This window comes from Gossypium hirsutum, chromosome D11, assembly GCF_007990345.1.
Source record: "Gossypium hirsutum isolate 1008001.06 chromosome D11, Gossypium_hirsutum_v2.1, whole genome shotgun sequence".
Taxonomy (NCBI): Eukaryota; Viridiplantae; Streptophyta; class Magnoliopsida; order Malvales; family Malvaceae; genus Gossypium; species Gossypium hirsutum.
Genome location: NC_053447.1, coordinates 11,616,442 through 11,638,178, shown reverse-complemented (window position 1 = coordinate 11,638,178; position 21,737 = coordinate 11,616,442). Strand labels below are relative to the sequence as shown.

The window sequence follows — 21,737 nt, the reverse complement described above, 5'->3', positions numbered from 1 at the left end:
TTTATATAAAAAAACGGATCATTAAATAGTCAAATAAAATTATTACAGTACATATATACAGATGTCGAAACCTAAAACTGGTTTTCCATCACTGAAATGTGAAATTCTCCACGTTACACGTACTTGTTTCTCATCACCAAAGTCTCCAATCTCCTTCCATATGTCACCTCCTCTGTAATCTCTTCTCTTCCTTCCCCAATCTCTTACTATATATTGCCCCATTCTTTTCCCTTTTTCCCTTTGCTACTTTCGTCCATAATTTCTATGCTTAAGACTCTGGTACTCCGTTCTTCTTCTCTTTCCTTTTCTCACTTTAACCACTTCTCCACCTTACCCAGAAAATTCCCATTTTCCTTCACTCACTTTCCTTGTCCTTTCTCGACCGTTTTCCCTCGACCCGTTAACTCCTGCAGGTGCAAGGTCTTCGCCATGGCTGAACGGACCTCCATTTCAAGTTCCCACTCCCTTAAGTATACTAATCGTCTCGCAACTGAGCATAGTCCTTATCTTCTTCAACATGCTCATAACCCGGTAATTCTGTCTTATCTTCTTCTATCGTGGGATGTATGGGACTGATGGGTTTTATTTCTTTTGAATATTTCAGCTCAGTTGAGTTTAATAAATGATTGGCTTTATAAAATTGAGCCAAAAAGAAAACATATCAGTTCAATGAGTTAAGACTTTATTTTGAAGGTTGATTGGTATCCTTGGGGTGAAGAAGCTTTTGCAGAAGCAAGAAAAAGAGACGTGCCAATCTTCTTATCAAGTATGATATAGTGTTACTTATTGTCATTTGGATAATTTACAGTTATTGAAAATTGACAATTTGTTACTAATTTCGGTCATTTATTTTTATGGTGGGATTCTTTTTGAAGTTGGATACAGTACCTGTCACTGGTAAAAAGTCTTAACCCATTTGTGCAAATCGACATCTGGACTACATTATTTTTGTGAATCCAAATAGTGAAATGAGAATTGACAGATTCCTGTCATTTATGAAGGTGTCATGTGATGGAGGTGGAGTCTTTTGAAAACGAAGAGGTGGCAAAGTTGTTGAATGATTGGTTTGTGAGTATTAAGGTGAGTGAATTTATTTGATGTTTTTTTTTTTTTTTTTTGGTATGTGGTAATGTCCAATTCTGGCTTGGTAATGGTAAGTCATTAACTAACCTAGGTGTCCTTAAAGTGTTTGATCTCCCATACTCTTCTGACATGCTACTACAGGTGGATCGAGAAGAAAGGCCCGATGTTGACAAGGTAAATCAGATACACAGTAATTGTATAAGCTCTTTTGTGCAGTTACTCTGATTGTGATTAACTGATTATAACATCATTTTGTAAGCATAGCAGAGTGATTGCATAGTTCACACACAATGAAAGTCAGTATAAAAATTAATAGGTCATGGTCCACTGTTTCAAATATATTGTGCTCACAGAATAATTTTCGTTTTTTTCTAGGTGTACATGACATATGTGCAGGCTTTGTACGGTGGTGGAGGGTGGCCGCTGTCCGTTTTCCTTTCACCTGATTTAAAACCCTTAATGGGTGGAACTTACTTTCCTCCTGAGGATAAGTATGGAAGGCCTGGATTTAAGACCATTCTTAGGTTAGCATATATTCTTCCTGAAACACTAGTTTTTGTTTTCCTGTAGCTTCGTAATTCTTATCCATCCCTTTTCTGGTGGGATTGTAAGCACTGATTGGTGCCATCTGGATATAGTTTTAAGATTTGAGTTTAAACTTTAAACCTTCTCCTTTCAAATTCATATTACTTCACTAATGCATGTTGTTTTTTCACTTTGCACAATTTATTCTTCTCCACCCGCACACTTTCGTTCTGCTATTACAGAAAGGTGAAGGATGCTTGGGATAATAAAAGAGATATGATTGTTAAGAGTGGAGCCTTTGCTATTGAACAGCTATCAGAAGCATTATCGGCTAGTGCAGGTTCAAATCAGTTGCCAGATGGGCTTGCACAAAATGCATTACGCTTATGTGCAGAGCAGGTATGCTTCTATCTTTCCAGAACTTGACATGGCCTATTCATGAACAACCATAACCCGATTCTGGTAATATAGCCTGGGTATAATTTAATCATTGAGTTTTATTGAAGTGCTTCATTGGTTCTTTTTTTTTTCTTTTTTGGTGTGTTTGGCAATGTTGTAATAAGAAAAGCAGAATATTTTTTCCTTGAGATCAATGTTTGCTTGTTCCAAATAGATAAATGTTTCACTTTTCAGGAGTTATTAACTGCATTTCTTTTCAGCTGTCTAACAGCTATGATTCAAGGTTCGGTGGTTTTGGATCTGCTCCCAAGTTTCCTAGACCAGTCGAGATTCAATTGATGCTCTATCAGTCCAAAAAATTAGAGGAAAGCGGAAAACCTGGTGAAGCAAAAGAGAGTCTGAAAATGGTTTTCTTTAGTTTGCAATGCATGGCAAGAGGAGGTATGCATGACCACGTTGGAGGTGGTTTTCACAGATATAGTGTGGACGAATGCTGGCATGGTCAGTTTCTTCTTTGTTTGTTGTTTTTGTCTTTACCTTTTTGTTTTAATTTCTAGCAGTTGAAAGAAAAATGTTTGCATGGAATATTATCTTTCTGATTGACATGATCGTCAAATATTAACAAATAATTCATTATATACTATTAATATTAACCGCAACATGTGTTTTTGAGCTTCATTTTGTCTGTTGTTCTGATGGACATGATTGTAACTTTTACTTCTCTTGCAGTTCCTCATTTTGAGAAAATGCTGTACGATCAAGGGCAACTTGCCAATGTTTACTTGGATGCTTTTTTCATCTCTAGAGACATATTATATTCATTTATATCTCGAGATATCCTTGATTATTTAAGGAGAGATATGATTGGGTCAGAAGGTGGAATCTTTTCAGCAGAGGATGCTGATAGTGCTGAATTTGAAGGTGCAACCAGAAAAAAGGAGGGAGCATTCTACATTTGGACGAGCAAAGAGGTCATTTTCCATCATTTTTGACCGAGCATGTGCATATTTCATTATATTAGGATACTTTTGATTATGGAGGGAGAAAATAAGATATTATAAAGCATGATGCTCATCGCCCTATGACGAGATTTTTCATTACACTAGGACTCTTGTGCTTCAGTTGATATTGGGAAAAGAAGAAGATTTTATTTAGCATGATGCTCATCTTGATATGATTAGAATTGTCCTTTACATGGCTTAGTTTATTTATCTATGTTTTTGAGCTTCATTGTTGTGTCAAATGACCCTATGCCTCTACTATATAGTTTTACTTTTCGAACTGTGTCTGAAAACTGCACATACATTTGTGATTGATCATAATGCTTCTTATCTGGTAACATGTAGTCATTCCTATTATGAGATAATGATCGTTGTAATTGCCAGTTCCCTTCTTATCTTAAGTTTCTAAAGAATATGTTGATCTTCATGTTTAAGATTGATGACATTCTTGGAGAGCATGCTAGTCTTTTTAAGGAACATTACTATGTAAAGCCATCAGGAAACTGCGATCTTTCTAGCATGAGTGACCCGCACAAGGAATTCAAGGGGAAAAATGTGCTCATTGAAAGAAATGATTCTTCAGCACTGGCATCAAAACTTGGCATGTCAATCCAGGAGTATCTGGATATTCTAGGTGAATGCAAAAAGAAACTTTTTGATGTAAGGGCAAAGAGACCTAGGCCACATTTGGATGATAAGGTACTTATCTGACAGAACTAATGTTAGGGGAGTCCTCTTATTACTTTTTTTTCTTACTGGTGATAAACACTTACCTCAAGTACTTGCTAGGTGATTGTATCGTGGAATGGACTTGCAATTTCATCTTTTGCAAAAGCATCTAAAATCCTCAAGGGTGAACCGCAGGGCACAAATTTCAACTTCCCTGTTGTTGGATGTGATGTAAGATTTTAACCTTCTTCACTCATGGAAAGCAAGTTGATTTGTCATAGTGGCTTTAATTGGAAAGAGTTGCTTTATAGATTTTAACCATGCTCATGACTGGATTATGCTTCTAAAATTTATAGCTCCCAAAACCTTCCCAAGGATGAAAAAGCTAATGATATGATGTATGTATTAACTTTTACATAATACTAGAGAAGCTGGCACGCCATATATTGTGGCTGGCTTTGGTTGTAGCACAAATGCTTATAAGACCTGTTACAGCTAAGCCTAGTAGTAAAGTAAAACTGGTTTATTAGTAGTTTAGCTATTTCCCTAGGGCAATATGGTAAGCCAAAAAGTTTTGTCCTATTCTCTTGATTGGTAATTTTGACACTTGAAGATACTAGTGATCTAATTATATTTTTAAGTGATCTTCAAACTTCTTAAGTGGTCACCATGTTGATAGCAGGAGCAGTATTGTCCTGCTATTTTTTACATTATTGTATTTTCTTGCCGGGTAATTCTTATTTGAGTAAAACAATTTTGCTATTTGATAATTCCAGCCTAAGGAGTACATGGAAGTTGCAGAAAAGGCGGCAAATTTTATTAGAAGACATCTGTACAATGAACAAACACGCAGGCTTCAGCATAGCTTTAGGAATGGCCCATCAAATGCACCCGGGTTTTTAGATGATTATGCGTTCTTGATTTCAGGGCTGCTGGATCTTTATGAGTTTGGTGGTAGCACTGATTGGTTAGTTTGGGCAACTGAACTCCAGGATATGCAGGCAAGGGCTATAGATGGTCTTCTTTTCACCAGGATCAGTTTCCTGTCTCCTTGCTAGTAGTAATTTTTTCATCTTACTTCCCAATTCTATGGTCCAGGATGAGTTATTCCTCGACAGAGAAGGTGGAGCCTATTTTAACACTCCAGGAGAAGACCCTTCTGTGCTTCTCCGAGTAAAGGAAGATCACGATGGAGCCGAACCATCAGGAAACTCAGTCTCTGCAATCAATCTTGTGAGATTGGTCTCCATGGTTTCTGGCAGTAAATCCGACCATTACAGGCAGAACGGAGAGCATCTTCTGGTTTGTCCTCACTTCAAAGAGAATAATTTTTCCTCGAATCAAATTTGCTTTCTACAAATAGCGACTTGGTTTTGGAACTCTGTGTGTGTTTGCAGGCTGTTTTCGAGTCGAGATTAAAGGAAATGGCAATGGCAGTGCCACTTATGTGTTGTGCAGCCGATATGCTGTCGATTCCTTCCAGGAAGCAAGTTGTGCTGGTTGGCCATAAGCCTTCAGAAGAGTTCGAAAACATGCTTGCGGCTGCTCATGCCTCATATGATCCGAACAAAACAGTAATAACACAAGACAAACAACACCTTTTATCTCCATTACATCCAAAACTTGACCCTGTCCTCATTCAATGTAACAGGTAATTCATATAGATCCAACAAACACAGCAGAGATGGAATTTTGGGAAACGAATAATAACAAAGTGGCTCTCATGGCAAGAAACAATTTTGCAGCTGACAAAGTGGTTGCTCTTGTATGCCAAAGTTTCAGTTGCAGGCCCCCAGTAAGCAGCCCTGAATCTCTACAACATATGCTCTCAAACAAGTCTGCCTCGTCCTCTGTTGTATGAATCTGTCATTGCTTTACTTGGTAGTGTCTGATAAAAAAGAAAAAACATAAGGCCAAAATCACATGTAATACTCTTGTATACGGTGAACCAATGATTTTAACACCAAACAATGGTTTGATAGAATACTCTTCTTTTTTTAATAATTAATATTGCTTTTTCGTATTTTTTTTCAATTTCTGGACAAAATAATCTGTATATTTAGATTCCTTATGCAAAGTTTTCCTTTTTTTTCTAGTCAGGAGGGTTTACTAATTGACTAGTAATATCATTTAATCATTAAACCTGAGAATGTGATAATAATATGGTATTATGAGATTATGTAAGGTCATCATTTAATTTTTTTTTAAAATTAATATATAATATGATATAATTTTAGAATTTTATAACATCACATGTCACAAAATTACTAAATTCAATAATTAATTTAGATAAAAAATAAAAATCTAGAAAAAAAAATATCAAAGGTTATCATTTCAGATGTGTGTATATTGATGCAATTATTCTCTAAACCAACCATAAAGTCGGTTTTATTAGTAACCCATTTAGTTTTTCTTAAACGTGAATTCCCGAGTTCCAAGTTATATTATCATGTAACTATAATTCTAGTGTAAAAGTTCAACATACTTGATAATACTTATAGATGGCAATCTTAGGTGAGGTTACTTTGAGTTTAAATTTTTTAGGGTTAAGATTTTTTTGTGTTCGGATTTTTGAAATTTGAATTATTTTGAGATCGATCTCAATCTCGGATTTAGTTGTTTTACATTTAATATAATCATATATATTAATATAAAATAAAAATTTTGCTATTGTTACTTTTCAGTATAAAAATATATAAATTTATTTATTATATAAAACCAATTGTGTTAAATACTTTAAAATGATATATTACAAGTTAATCATGCTGATATGGTTTAACCAATTAAACGAGTTTCTTTTATATATTTTGTGATGAAAAGAATTTATGCTTACAACAAATTAAAACTGGACTATCAAAGACATTATACTTTGAAATCATATAAAATTTGAGAAGAGATAATGTTAAATAATAAAATATAATAATATTATTTTAAATTCTAAAATACGTGATATTCTTATGTATTAGTATTTCATGACATAAGTTTAACCCCTAAATTAAGAAAAAACCATTTTTCCCTTTTGATAACACCTTTCTCTAATTATTTTATTATTAGTTGATGATATATAAATATTTCTTAGATCTAAACCATTTATTATCCTTATATTTCAAAAATTAGAAGCTAAATATAATGACAAATAATTAAACAAAGGAATTTTAAAATTAGATATTAATATCATAAAGTTTTTGCGATTGTGTAATAGTGGTAATCTCATTTTCTCCAAAATTTGCTATTTCATTATATATAAAATAAACGGTTTATTTATTAAGAAAAAAATTGTTTGAATAAAACTAATAATTAAAGTTTTTATAAAAATATTTAATTACAGGTTGATTATTTTATTTTATTACTAAATTTGGGTTCAAAGTAATTTTAGGTTCGAATTTGTTAGGATTGGAATTCTTTAAGTTGGGATTTTTTTGAGTATAATTTTTTTTGAGTTATAAATTTTTTTAAGTCAAATTCTTGAGTTGGGGCCATTTTACCACCTCTAATAATATTCAGACTGTGTGTTAATTCTGATCCCAATCAAACTGACAGTAGAGAGCAAAATTCAATGTGGCCAGGTTTGACTCGAATTTCGATTTTCATACAAATCCTTGCCTTAAATTTGTTGAGACCAAATTTAAGCATCATCTTCACTGGAAATAGTAACAGAATATGCTTTAGAATTTTGGCTGTATACTTGCTAAATGGATTTTTTTTTTTTACAATTGGATTTAAACATACTGGTCTGTTTGTCCTTTAATTTAACATATACAGAATATTTTGTATATCTTTTAAATAAATATAGTAAGATGCAATTCGACTCCTATTACATCGGCCATCATGATACTTTTAGCCTATATGTTTTTATCTTCAAATCCGTAATACTGCTATAACGAAGGTTTAGACTGTGTATTATATAAAAGTATAATTATTAAGGTAATAGTTACAAAAAAAAATACATTTTTATAAACATATCTGTAAGGCCCAAATTTTGCCCGGGCCCATACCAGCAAACCAACCCAAACAAACCAAACTAATAAAACACTTCCAGTCCATTACAACAAAAAATTAACCCAAAATGCCCAAACCCAAATTCAAGCCCAAACCTACTAGCCCATAACAAACTTTCAGTAGTAGCAAACCCTAGCCCCTATTGCCCATGTGCGTCACTCAGCCTCCCCGCACGCCTCCTGGCCACCGCCGTTGCTCGCCATTCGACGACTTCACGTGTCCACGCGTCTGACACCTGCAAGAAAAAAGCACACGCAACAGAAGAATACAACGAAAAAGAGCGAAAAGCAAAAAGAATAGAAAATGAAAAGTGGTAATCGGCTATAAATGCCATAAGCCATTGCTTGTATTTTTTTCGGACACATCTTAGAATAGCAGAAATAAGAACAACAAAGGTTGATATTTTTTGGTCTATTTACTTATCGTTTTCGTTTTATTTCTATTTTTATTTTGTTTCACGAATCTGTTAAATAAAAAGAAAGCAATAAAAGAAAAGGGGAGGGAGGAAACGAACCCTAATCCCCCCGCATGCACCGTCGTCGGAATCCTTCGGGTCACCCAAATCGGGCCGGAACGGGTGGCGTTTGGGTTTCTTTCCCGCGGCTTTAGGGCCATGAAGGTTCAGGCTTCATCGGTCGTTGGAAAAGAGGTTAAAAACCCACCTTCGGCCACTGCTCGTTCGCCATGACTGTGGCATGGTCCGTCGATCGGAGAGAAAATGGGGGGAGTAGGAGAGTTTTAGTTTTTTTTTAGGTTTTGTAACAGAAATGAATTTTCATTTTATTTCTTTTTTTTTTAAAATTTTTTTTCTAATTTTATAAGATATTGAAACGGCGCCGTTTACCCCTCAGACCCGTATGCGCGACCCGACCCGCTGAGGGTCCGCACATTCCTGTTTAAGGGGACATTTGCGCATTAAGTCCCTGGTTCTTCTAGGCGCACTCAATGTAGTTTTTTTTTATTCTTGCGATTTTGGCTTTAAATTCTGCCTATGTTTCGATCTGGTCTTTTGACCACATGTGGTTCTTCGAGTTGAAACGCTGCGTTCTGGACTTGGGCATATTTCCCCAATCGGTCCTTCACATTTTGCGCGTACTTCACTTCGGCCCTCGAACCTTTTATTTGCGAATTTGGCCCCAAATTATTGGCCTTATTCCAATTCGACCCTAGGCCTTTTAAACTTCAAGTTTTTTTTATTTTTATATAAATATATATATTTAAAAACCAGTTTTATTTAATATTTTGCTTAATGTTATTTACTTATATATATATTTTTTGAATTTCAGATTTTGTCATATACATGTACATGCATTCTTAATATGCACATATTCTTACAATCAATATATATACAAACTTATATTTTTTATACTCTATAATTTATATGCATATCTTATTTTCACAACTTAAAATTATACATGCATACATATTTTTTTACATAATTGTATTTATTTCATTTATTGTCATCATTGTTATTTGGTGTTTATTTATTTATTCATGTACATTTTTACTTTTCTAAAATGTTAATTCTATATATTTATTCGTTTGCTTTGTTTATGTAATCTCCTCGTCATTTCATTTTGCCTATTATATTGTTGTTACTCGCATTCCTATGCTTACCTTGTCGTATTCGTTATTGTTTTGTCATGCACATTAACACCAAACATCAAAAGAAAGTTTTTCTAAATAAAGGTAATATTCGATACTTGGAATCTTCGAGAGGATTGAACCCTAACGTGTTGGGTTCTAATTTTCTTCGTTGAATCTAAATAATCGAGAATGCTCCTTCATAAAAAACATAAATAAAAAGCTCATTATCGGGAATTTAATACATTGTGTCCTAACGCATTGGATATGACACGTTATTTTCTCGAGACGAGGATTTTTCAAAAAAATAATAAAGGCAATATTCCGTATTTGGAAATTCAAGAGTCGTACCCTAACTTACTGGGTTTCGATTTTCCTCGCGTTAAACCTAAATAACTGAATATCCTTTTAAAATTGAAATAAATGAGGTTTAAATAAAAAATAAAAGGCAAGCTTACTCTCAAAAATATGAGTGTCGTGTCCTAACTTACTGGATATGACATCTTGTTACTTCGAGATAAGGAGGCATTTTCCATTTTTGATTTAATTAAAGCATTTTAAAATCAACATTATAAAGAGGGATCGTATTTTTAAATTCTTTTCGAGTTTTTAATTTTCGACACCAAGACATTAAATAATCAACTAGGTACCAATTTTGGGCGTTACGAGGGTGCTAATCCTTTCTCGTACGTAACCGGCTCCCGAACCTATTTCTTTGATTTTCGCAGACCAAATGCATTGTTTTAATAAATCTAAATCGTTTATTAAAAACAACTGTTTTACGAGGTGACCCGATCACATCTCATCAAAAAAGATTGGTGGCGACTCCCATATTCATCTTTATTTTCAAAATCCAAGTTGACCCCGTTTTCATCAAAAAATGGTGTCAATAGCTTGGCGACTCCACTGGGGACAAATAAGAGAGTCAAGCCACGTGTTGATTATTTCTTGTCTTTTTGTCGAAAGTTGAAAATTCGATTTAAATTTACGATCCTCTCATTGCATCTTTTTTGTTTTGAGTTGTATTTTTCATCATGTTCTGTATTTTATTTTTATATCTTTGCACATTGCATTGCATGACCACTGGTCACACCCTTTTAAGTGGGAGTGAGAAACTAGTCCTTCGTGAGGTTTTCACCTCCGTGCAGGATAGTGGATCGCTTTCGGGATACATCCGTACCTATGTCTTCGTGAGATTTTCATCTCCGTGCAGCCATAGGAAAATGTATTCCCCTGAACCGAACTCAGTTCGTATGAGCCTATAATGGGTAAGGATCGAGGAATCTGCTGGTTCGGGTACCTTTTCTTTAGAAATAAACCACATGTAGAATACCTTAAGAGCCACCCTAGGTAGAACCACTTCAAACCCCTAGTGGTTACCCGAATAGGTATTCTATTTATTCTTGCTTGCTTTTGCTTTGTACTAACCAGTTGTCTTTTTGGTTATGATTGCATTGCATTTTCATCATAAAAAAGAGATGTTGATTCACGTTCAGTTGCTAAATATAGAGCTTGTCATAAGAAAATGGGTTTCTTGATAAAGTGAATGACAATACGGTTGTTCGAATATGATCAAAGAAAATGTGATAAGAGAATGATGATGGTTTAATGGATGACTACACGACTTTACTTTGTTGCCCGAGGATTCAAGCTGACAAAGATTATTCGAAAGCTGTCGAACTTTCTTAAAGAAGCCAACGAGCATCACAAAGATAAGGGAGCAATGAGTCGCAGCCCGGATCAAGCAAAGAAGAACTAGTAGAGGCATCTAATGGAAAGTTTATGAGATTTGATCTTAACATCCAGATATGAATAAAGGGGTTGATGTCTTCGCCTGGAGTATGAGGGCAAGGCCGTATATGTCTCCATTTTATGTAAAGAAATTTATCTTCTAGAAAAGTTGTTCTAATGGAATTGAATTCAGAATCAATGCCTCTTTTTCTTTTGCATTCATTCCATGCATTTGCATTCTATTGCATCATATGCATTAGAGTTTCACAAAATAGCCCTAATTAGGTAAAATTATTTCAGTTACCCTAGAAACCAACAAGAATCTGCCAATCACATATCATTACGGAACTCGTCGCCAAGCAAAAGCAATGGATTAGAGGTTAGAAAGGCTGGAACAAATGCAAAAAGAAATGCAAGATAAGATGCAAGAATAATTGGATAAAATCCAACAAGACACGCTGGAATCCCAAAGAATTATGAGCCAACTGGCACAATTATTGGCTGATAAAGGAAAGAGCCCTGTAATTAATTCGGGGGTTGATCAGGAGGATCTTGTTTATCCTCCAGGTTTTACCCCGACAAACACCCAGGCACAACTAGACATATGCCCACAAGGAGCACCTGGACCTCAATATCGGGCTGACGCCTCGGTACCAATGCATTTTCAAGTAGACTCGGGTTCTAACCCCGGAGAAAACCTTACCAATCCTATCGTCGCAACTCTCGACGAAGTGGCTGAGAAAAAAAAAATGATAGAAGAATTGCCAAAGCAGTTAGAAGAAAGATGCAAGTGGCTCGAGAAAAGGTTCAAGGCCATGGAAAGCATTGAGAATTATCGAGGGATTGATGCTAAAGACTTAAGCTTGGTCCCAGATCTGGTACTGCCCCATAAGTTCAAAATGCCAGAATTTGAGAAGTACAATGGAGCTAGTTGCCCGGAGGCACATATTACTATGTTCTGTAGGCGTATGGCTGGATACGTTAACAACGACCAACTGCTCATACACTGCTTTCAAGATAGCCTCACAGGGGCAGCGTCTAAGTGGTACAATCAATTGACACGTACCCAGATTAGTTCTTGGAGGGATTTAGCACAAGCCTTTATGAAACAATACAGTCATGTAGCTGATATGGTCCCTGACAGAATTACCCTGCAAAATATGGAGAAAAAGCCTAATGAAAGTTTTAGGCAATACGCACAAATGTGGAAGGAGATTGTCGTACAAGTTCAGCCACCACTCCTGGAAAAAGAGACAACAATGCTCTTCATCAATACGCTGAAGGCCCCGTTCATTACATATATGTTAGGAAGCGCAACAAAAAGCTTTTTTGACATGGTCATGAATGGTGAAATAATTGAGAATGCTATAAGAGCCGAAAAAATTGTGGCAGAAGAGAGTGATAAGAGGTCAACCCCAAGGAGAAGAGAAAATGAGGTGAACAACACAGGTTACTCAAGGCCAGTAAGTCATCTAGGTAAAGGGGTCGCTAGTCAACAAGGTTCATCAAGACAAGAATCTTATGTGAAACAATGCACTAAGAACCTCCAGTTCACGCCAATTCTGATGTCGTATAAGGAGCTGTATCAAAGCTTATTCAACGCGCGTATTGTCGCCCCTCTTTACACGAAACCTCCACAGCCTCCGTACCTCAAATGGCATGATGCGAATGCACAATGCGAGTATCATGCAGGAAATACGGGGCATTCCATAGAAAACTGCATTGTCTTTAAGAAACTGATTGAAAGGCTTATCAGTATTGGCGTCGTTAAATTTGATGATTCCTCCACTGCGAAAAATCTATTACCCAATCATAATTGATGAGTGGAGTGAATGCAATGCACAAGCAACTGAAGAAGGGACCTTGTTAGATATCCGCCCTTATAAACGTGAAAGTGTTCTAAGTAATTCGACTGCGGAAGAAAACCCTATAGTCTCTGGAGCTTTTTAAAGTAATGTTCAGAACATTTTTGTTGTTTTTAGCCTAAAAATGATAGAAATTTCCTTTGTGAAATAGGCTAATGTCTGAACGTTGTTATGAAATACATCTTTGCAATTATTACTGAGCCAATATTTTCATTATTTACAAACAATTCCAGATTCTTTCATTCTTTTGAATTTTCTTCTAAATTGTTATTCATTCATTCATAATCATATTGTATAAATGATTATTCGTAAATTTATACATTCTTTTGTATATTCTTCGGTACTTATTACGGGCCCTCAGATATCAATTTCGTGAATGACCCTGCTACAGACCCAGATTTTCCTTTTAGGTGAGATATGTTTTTAGGGGAATCACATGACTTTGAAAATGACATGGATTTTAGCCTATCTCCGGACCTGTTGGGGATGGTAGCGCGAGAGGATAGACAGATCCTACTTCACAAGAATTATTGTGAGCTTGGCAAAGATTAAAATTAACCTGACCTCAAAGATGAAACAAGACCTTGTTCAAAGATGTCTTTGTAGGATCATACCAGGATATGCCGGGTTAAGCACTGATAATGAAATCTGCACAATCGCACGATGTCAAAACTTGTAAGAATGATGCAATTCTTTGTCGGGGAAATGCCGTTCACATTGATTCAGCATAGCTTTGCCCGTTTGAAGTCGAGTTTTTATCCCTTCAAGATGTTGTTGGATTTTATCCCGATGGAAGAGGAAGATCAAAAGTTTCCAGTTGTAGTTTCACCCCAAAAGGCTCTATAAAGGAAATCCGATATCAGAGAATATTCTCTGAAAGGGATAACAAGGACTTGCCTAATCCTAAGAGTTCAGATCCAATTCGAAAAAGGAAAAGAAAATAGAGAAAAAAATCAAAATCAAAATCAAAATCAAAATAAAAACAAAAAGAGAAATCAATCAAAGTCAAAATAAAATATGAAAAGAAAAGAAAATGAGAGGCCAGGGCGAAAACCCAAAAAAGGGTGCCTTGTGACCAAAGGTGGTTTTGAGTTGAAAACCCGAAAAGGGCGACTCAAATTTTGAGCAAAGTAGGGCATGGACATCACCATTATCGAAGACTTCTAATGGGCGTTGCTTCACTATTGAGATCATTAATAGGGGCTACTGAATGCGTCATTGTCATCATATGCCGATATAGAATTCTAGAGAGGATGGTATTAGAAATTGCATAGAACTTGAATGACAGCATAATAGTTGAGGGTTGTAATCAATTCAAAATCAGACATCACAGTTTGTCACTGTATTGTAAGACAATGAAGTTCAAAAAAGAAAAAGATGAAGAATGAAAATGGAAAATGAAAAATGAAAAATGAAAGAGTAAAAATGGATAGGCTAATGGGAAAACCCGCAAGGGCTGCATTGGGCCAAAGGGGATTTGAGCTGAAAACTCGAAAAGGGCGGCTCAAATACTGATCGAAATGGGGCATGTGGTGATCTTGCTATGCCTGAATCAACAGGAAAAGATAGGCGACATCTTGGGGGCATCGACGGAGCACTGTAGATCTCCTAAGCACATGTCCAACTCAAAAGGGTCTTCAGAAAGTTTGTACAAAGAAGTTCAAGCTGCGAGATCTGGGGCACCCAATTCTCATATTATTTGTTGTTCTTAGAATACTTTTTTTCTTTCTTTCCAAGATATACATTCCCAATTAATCCATTTGTCGTCCTTCTTTACTATTTTCGATAATTTGTTCTTTCGAGCTATGCTCAGAACCAACTTTATTCTTATCCATTGTTATGACCATTTTTACAAGCATGTTGCATTAGAATAATGATTAATGGACTAATAAAACTTTCACAAAGGAAGTTTTGCATATTACTCTGAAAAGTTTCTAAATAATATAGGAACCTTCAACAGGACTATTGTTTAGAGCACACCAAATTTAAAGGTTGGAAATTTGAGAAGGAATAGTCTAAATTTAGACTTTCTCTTTAGATTTTTGTTGTCAAATGCGTTGATTGACAAGACGCCATACTGGTGACAAAGCTTACATAAACAAGCAAGCAATGATTAATTAGGCAATAGGAAGAGGTTACCTCGAAGAAGAGAGCCTTCATTTACGCATAAGTCTTTGGTACGACACATTGGGAATAGTGTAAGGAACCAAAATGATGTAGATCCTGTATCCTTAAATTGGATAAGAGAAGATTGTGGAAAAGCCATATTTCTACCATTGGATTGCAATGAGAGATTGATGGCACAAAGTATGCGCCCTAATGGATTAAACTTTAAGGTTTACAGTAGGGCAATCTTACTAAGTGATTCTTTGAAGAAGCCGGTCAAGCGATAAGGCGTTGTAACACGTCAGTCACAAAGCCTTAGTAAACTTCGAGCAATGACAACCTAAGCGGGATCGTTCTCGAAAAAAATAAAATTCTGCATTCAAGCAAACACCATTCACACATGTCTAGTTAAGGAGCATTTGATTCATTTTAATCATGCCATCCTAATCTTTAAGCATAATTAGATTCATTATACAGGTCGTGTTCCCCAGAGAACAGATCAGTAAAAATTGAAAGCAAAACCTTGCCTCCATCGGTTGCAGTGGGGCTGGATAAAGATAGCAGATCTTGCCTTCCTACATTAACAACGAAGTAGATCGAAAAGAAAACCTTGCCTCCATCGGTTGCAGTGGAGCTAGTCAAAGATAGCAGATCTTGCCTTCCTGCATTAACAGCGAAGCAGATCGAAAACAAAACCTTGCCTCCATCGGTTGCAGTGGAGCTGGATAAAGATAGCAGATCTTGCCTTCCTGCGTTAACAACGAAGCAGATCGAAAACAAAACCTTGCCTCCATCGGTTGCAGTAGAGCTGGATAAAGATAGCAGATCTTGTTTTCCTGCGTTAACAACGAAGCAGATCGAAAACAAAACCTTGCCTCTCTCGGTTGTAGCGGAGCTGGTTAAAGACAACAGATCTTGCCTTCCTGCATTAACAGCGAAGCAGATCGATGACACAAACCTTGCCTCTCTCGGTTGTAGCGGAGCTGGTTGAAGACAACAGATCTTGCCTTCCTGCATTAACAGCGAAGCAGATCAAAAACAAAACCTTGCCTCCATCGGTTGCAGTGGAGCTGGATAAAGATAGCAGATCTTGCCTTCCTGCATTAACAACGAAGCAGATCGAAAAGAAAACCTTGCCTCCATCGGTTGCAGTGGAGCTGGTCAAAGATAGCAGATCTTGCCTTCCTGCATTAACAGCGAAGCAGATCGAAAACAAAACCTTGCCTCCATCGGTTGCAGTGGAGCTGGTTAAAGACAACATATCTTGCCTTCCTGCATTAACAGCGAAGCTGGTCGAAAACAAAACCTTGCCTCCATCGGTTGCAGTGGAGCAGGTTGAAGATACAAGTCTTATCTCCCTGAAGTTGCAGTGGAATAGATTGAAGATTACAGATCTTATCTCCCTAAGCAGTAGTGGAGCAGGTCGAAGATGGCGGATTTTACCTCCATGAGATTACAATGGAGTACATTGAAGCCGGTAGTTCTATCCCCCTGGGCAGCAGTGGAATAGATTGAAAATCACAGATCATATCTCTCGGAAGTTGCAGTAGAGCAGATCGCATCCAGTCTTATCTCCCTAAGCAGTAGTGGAGCACACAAAAGAAACCAATTTCATCCCCATGGAGTTGCAGTAGAGTAGGTTGAAGTTAAATCTCTCTGAAGTGCAATGAAATGGACTTAAAACAACGAGACACAGCAAAATAGAATGAGGCTACTTGAAAAAGATGAGCACCAAGAGGTCGAGATCCGTTGAAACCGGGCAAAATTGGTCCTTTGTAAAGTCTTTGCTCCATTCTCGTTACACGATAATGAGCAAAGAGGGGCAGCTGTAAGGCCCAAATTTTGCCCGGGCCCATACCAGCAAACCAACCCAAACAAACCAAACTAATAAAACACTTCCAGTCCATTACAACAAAAATTAACCCAAAATGCCCAAACCCAAATTCAAGCCCAAACCTAATAGCCCATAACAAACTTTCAGCAATAGCAAACCCTAGCCCCTATTGCCCATGTGCGTCGCTCAGCCTCCCCGCACGCCTCCTGGCCGCCGCCGTTGCTTGCCAATCGACGACTTCGCGTGTCCACGCGTCTGACACCTGCAAGAAAAAAGCACACGCAACAAAAGAATACAACGAAAAAGAGCGAAAAGCAAAAAGAATAGAAAATGAAAAGTGGTAATCGACTATAAATACCATAAGCCATTGCTTGTATTTTTTTCGGACACATATTAGAATAGCAGAAATAAGAACAATAAAGGTTGATATTTTTTGGTCTATTTACTTATCGTTTTCGTTTTATTTCTATTTTTATTTTTATTTTGTTTCACGAATCTGTTAAATAAAAAGAAAGCAATAAAAGAAAAGGGGAGGGAGGAAATGAACCCTAATCTCCCCGCATGCGCCGTCATCGAAATCCTTCGGGTCACCCAAATCGGGCCGGAACGGGTGGCGTTTGGGTTTCTTTCCCGCGGCTTTAGGGCCATGAAGGTTCAGGCTTCATCGGTCGTCGGAAAAGGGATTAAAAACCCACCTTCGGCCACTGCTCGTTCGCCATAACTGTGGCATGGTCCGTCGATCGGAGAGAAAATGGGGGGAGTAGGAGAGTTTTAGTTTTTTTTTAGGTTTTGTAACAGAAATGAATTTTCTTTTTTTTTTTTAATTTTTTTTCTAATTTTATAAGATATTGAAACGGCGCCGTTTACCCCTCAGACCCGTATGCGCGACCCGACCCGCTGAGGGTCCGTGCATTTCTATTTAGGGGGACATTTGCGCATTAAGTCCCTGGTTCTTCTAGGCGCACTCAATGTAGTTTTTTTTATTCTTGCGATTTTGGCTTTAAATTCTGCCTATGTTTCGATCTGGTCCTTTGACCACATGTGGTTCTTCGAGTTGAAACGCTGCGTTCTGGACTTGGGCATATTTCCCCAATCGGTCCTTCACATTTTGCGCGTGCTTCACTTCGACCCCCGAACCTTTTATTTTCGAATTTGGCCCCAAATTATTGGCCTTATTCTAATTCGACCCTAGGCCTTTTAAACTTCAAGTTTTTTTTTATTTTTATATAAATATATATATATATTTAAAAACCAGTTTTATTTAATACTTTACTTAATGTTATTTACTTATATATATATTTTGAATTTCAGATTTTGTCATATACATGTACATGCATTCTTAATATGCACATATTCTTACAATCAATATATATACAAACTTATATTTTTTATACTCTATAATTTATATGCATATCTTATTTTCATAACTTAAAATTATAAATGCATACATATTTTTTTACATAATTGTATTTATTTCATTTATTGTCATCATTGTTATTTGGTGTTTATTTATTTATTCATGTACATTTTTACTTTTCTAAAATGTTAATACTATTTATTTATTCGTTTGCTTTGTTTATGTAATCTCCTCGTCATTTCATTTTGCCTATTATATTGTTGTTACTCGCATTACTATGCTTACCTTGTCGTATTCGTTATCGTTTTGTCATGCACATTAACACCAAACATCAAAAGAAAGTTTTTCTAAATAAATGCAATATTCGATACTTTCTAAATAAAGGCAATATTCGATACTTGGAATCTTCGAGAGGATTGAGCCCTAACGTGTTGGGTTCCAATTTTCTTCGTTGAATCTAAATAATCGAGAATGCTCCTTCATAAAAAACATAAATAAAAAACTCATTATCGGGAATTTAATACGTTGTGTCCTAACGCATTGGATATGACACGTTATTTTCTCGAGACGAGGATTTTTCAAAAAAATAATAAAGGCAATATTCTGTATTTGGAAATTCGAGAGTCGTACCCTAACTTACTGGGTTTCGATTTTCCTCGCGTTAAACCTAAATAACTGAATATCCTTTTAAAATTGAAATAAATGAGGTTTAAATAAAAAATAAAAGGCAAGCTTACTCTAAAAAATATGAGTGTCGTGTCCTAACTTACTGGATATGACATCTTGTTACTTCGAGATAAGGAGGCATTTTCTATTTTTGATTTAATTAAAGCATTTTAAAATCAACATTATAAAGAGGGATCGTATTTTTAAATTCTTTTCGAGTTTTTAATTTTCGACACCAAGACATTAAATAATCAACTAGGTACCAATTTTGGGCGTTACGAGGATGCAATCCTTCCTCGTACGTAACCGACTCCCGAACCTATTTCTTTGATTTTCGTAGATCAAATGCATTGTTTTAATAAATCTAAATCGTTTATTAAAAACAACCGTTTTACGAGGTGACCTGATCACACCTCATCAAAAAAGATCGGTGGCGGCTCCCATATTCATTTTTATTTTCAAAATCCAAGTTGACCCCGTTTTCATCAAAAAAATGGTGTCAACAATATCTATTATAATTAATTATCCGCACAATTCACTTACTTTTAATTTTTATAATAATTATAATGTGTAATTTGGATGCTCCATTATACTGAATTCAATAGGATCCATTAATTAAAATAGTTTACTAAACATGCCGCGTATATGTAATTACAAAATAGTTTACCAAACATGCTGCATAATGCATATGTGTAATTACAAGCAATTACTTTAAGATCCAATTACTAAGGTAATGTTTAGAAAATCGCTTAGTAATTGAATTTAGGTGTAATTGCTTGTAATTACATAATGATGACATGTTTGGGAAACAATTGTAAGTTGTGGGATCCATTAAATTGAGTGTAATTGGAGTACCTCAATTGTACTTTTTAGTTCTTAGGAGAGGGTAATACTTGAAATAATTATAACGTAATTACACCAAATCTAATTTTTAAAAAATTATTTTTATTAAAATTATAAAGATTATATTATAAGTATGAACACATATAAGTGTTTAAGATTGTTATAACAAAAAAATTTATTATATATAATTTTAAAAAATTATATTATATGTGTATTTTATAAAGCTATAGCAAAAAAAGAAAGAAAGTATTATTTAAATCCTTAAATATTTTTGAATTTATGCCCAAAAAGTTCATTATAAAAAATAATTTACATATTATAAAATGTTATGATATATATATTTACAAAAATTTATGGCCAAGAAGAATGAACATAACTTATTTATGTGTTCATGTTATATATCATAAAAATAATATACTTATTCATAAAAAAAATTTATAAAAAGTGTTACGAAAGTTATTGGACAAATTATAAACCTTATATATAAAGGTTATATATTATAAACTTTATATTATTATTGACTTAACTTACGTATTATAAAAATAATATAATCTAGCATAAGTCTTTCTCTAAATTAAGTTTATATAAGTTTTTATAGTTAAAGCTACAAACTATTTAGATTATGAATCCAAATATCTTTAGGTGGATGTTAATTATGCAAATGCAAAAAGTTTTCTTGCACTATATTGTTGGGTATGATACAAATTGAGATAATTGTGTCGGACACAAGCACCATAGACAGCTAACTCTTTGAGACATTTAAGGCTTCAAAATGTGGTTGAGAAGACATTTACCGTTCTAAAAAAAATTTGCATCTTAATATTATTACCTTAATATATAATAAAAAAAATGAATCGTATTAGCAAGTTGCACATTTCATAACTTCAATCATATTATCAACTATTTTTTTAGGCTAACATAATACATATGATGGTTTGATTTTAATTTTTGTTATAAATTTTTTTTATCATACTAATAATTTTTTATAATAATTTATGTTTTAAAAAAATATAATTTATATAATCGTGTAATTACAAACAGGGGTGAAGCCAGAACAATTTTTTAGGAGGGCCGAATGAAATTTTAATTTTTTTATAGTCTATATCTTTATAATTTTTAAATGATTAAATCAAATTTTTATAATTTTAGGGGGACCAAAGTGCAATTTTACCTTTACTACTATAAAAGTTTAAACTTTTTTAAAAGGCCTAAATAGAAATTTTTCTTTTTAGGGCGGTCGGGGTCCCTGCCAGCCCTCTAGATTCGCCTCTGATTACAAATTGTACTACTAAACATAACATAGGGAATTACGATGTAACTATGTAATTATACTTTGTCAACCAAACACGTTTAAGAAATTACAATTTTATTAATTACAATAAAGTGATAATTACCTAGTAATTACACTCTTATTCAATTACTCTATGCTGAAAATGATGTTAAATTAATATTTTAACATAAAATTAACGCCACAACCACAATGCATATAAAATTTTACTAAAAAATAATATAAAATTTCACATAAAATTTGATAAGGTTTTGATTGAATTAGTAAAATTGAAATTTTAGAAAATTATGATTCCTCATATTAAATCATTTTCTGTATTTTATATAAAACGATAAAAACACTCTCAATATAATATTTGTTACATTGTAAAAATAAGAGATAATACATTTTTGGCCCTTGAACTTGGCAACTAGATCCATTTTGGTACCTTTATTTATTTTTGGTCACTTTGGTATCTAAACTTGGCAACAATGTCTATTTTGATCATTGAACTTAGATTCCGTCCAGATTTGATGATGACTAGTGTTCTTGGAACAAGACTAGATTGGTCGACTGAACCAACTGGATCGAGAATCGATTGGTATACTAGTCCAAACAAAGGTGTCGAGTCCATTGAATGGATAACTACTTGAAACCAATGAAAATAAAAAAAACTAGGACAAAAACTAGTAGCCAAACAAGTTGAGCCGGTTTAATAAATTTTTTAATATTTTTATGAATTTTATTTACTATTGGTTTAGCAATTAAATCAATTAAATAGATTGAATCGAGAACTAGTAGTTTGACT

General features: G+C 34.9%; 1 protein-coding gene across 2 annotated transcripts; it reads left to right on the top strand.

Annotated features, from left to right (window-relative positions):
• Window positions 1-84: 84 nt before the first annotated feature.
• Window positions 85-5,700, top strand: LOC107911476 (spermatogenesis-associated protein 20). Of its 2 annotated transcripts, XM_016839291.2 has the most exons (15): window positions 85-531; window positions 694-766; window positions 876-897; window positions 1,002-1,080; window positions 1,225-1,257; window positions 1,459-1,607; window positions 1,851-2,007; window positions 2,268-2,508; window positions 2,737-2,978; window positions 3,444-3,707; window positions 3,798-3,908; window positions 4,454-4,678; window positions 4,776-4,979; window positions 5,075-5,251; window positions 5,329-5,700. In XM_016839291.2, exons 1-15 carry the CDS (start codon window positions 265-267, stop codon window positions 5,536-5,538), a joined length of 2,454 nt encoding a protein of 817 aa, XP_016694780.2. In that variant the 5' UTR covers window positions 85-264; the 3' UTR covers window positions 5,539-5,700. The 2 variants fall into 2 exon arrangements, with proteins under 2 accessions (XP_016694780.2, XP_040961974.1); XM_041106040.1 differs by lacking the exons at window positions 85-531; window positions 876-897 and having other exon boundaries at window positions 748-766.
• The last annotated feature ends 16,037 nt before the right edge of the window (window positions 5,701-21,737 follow it).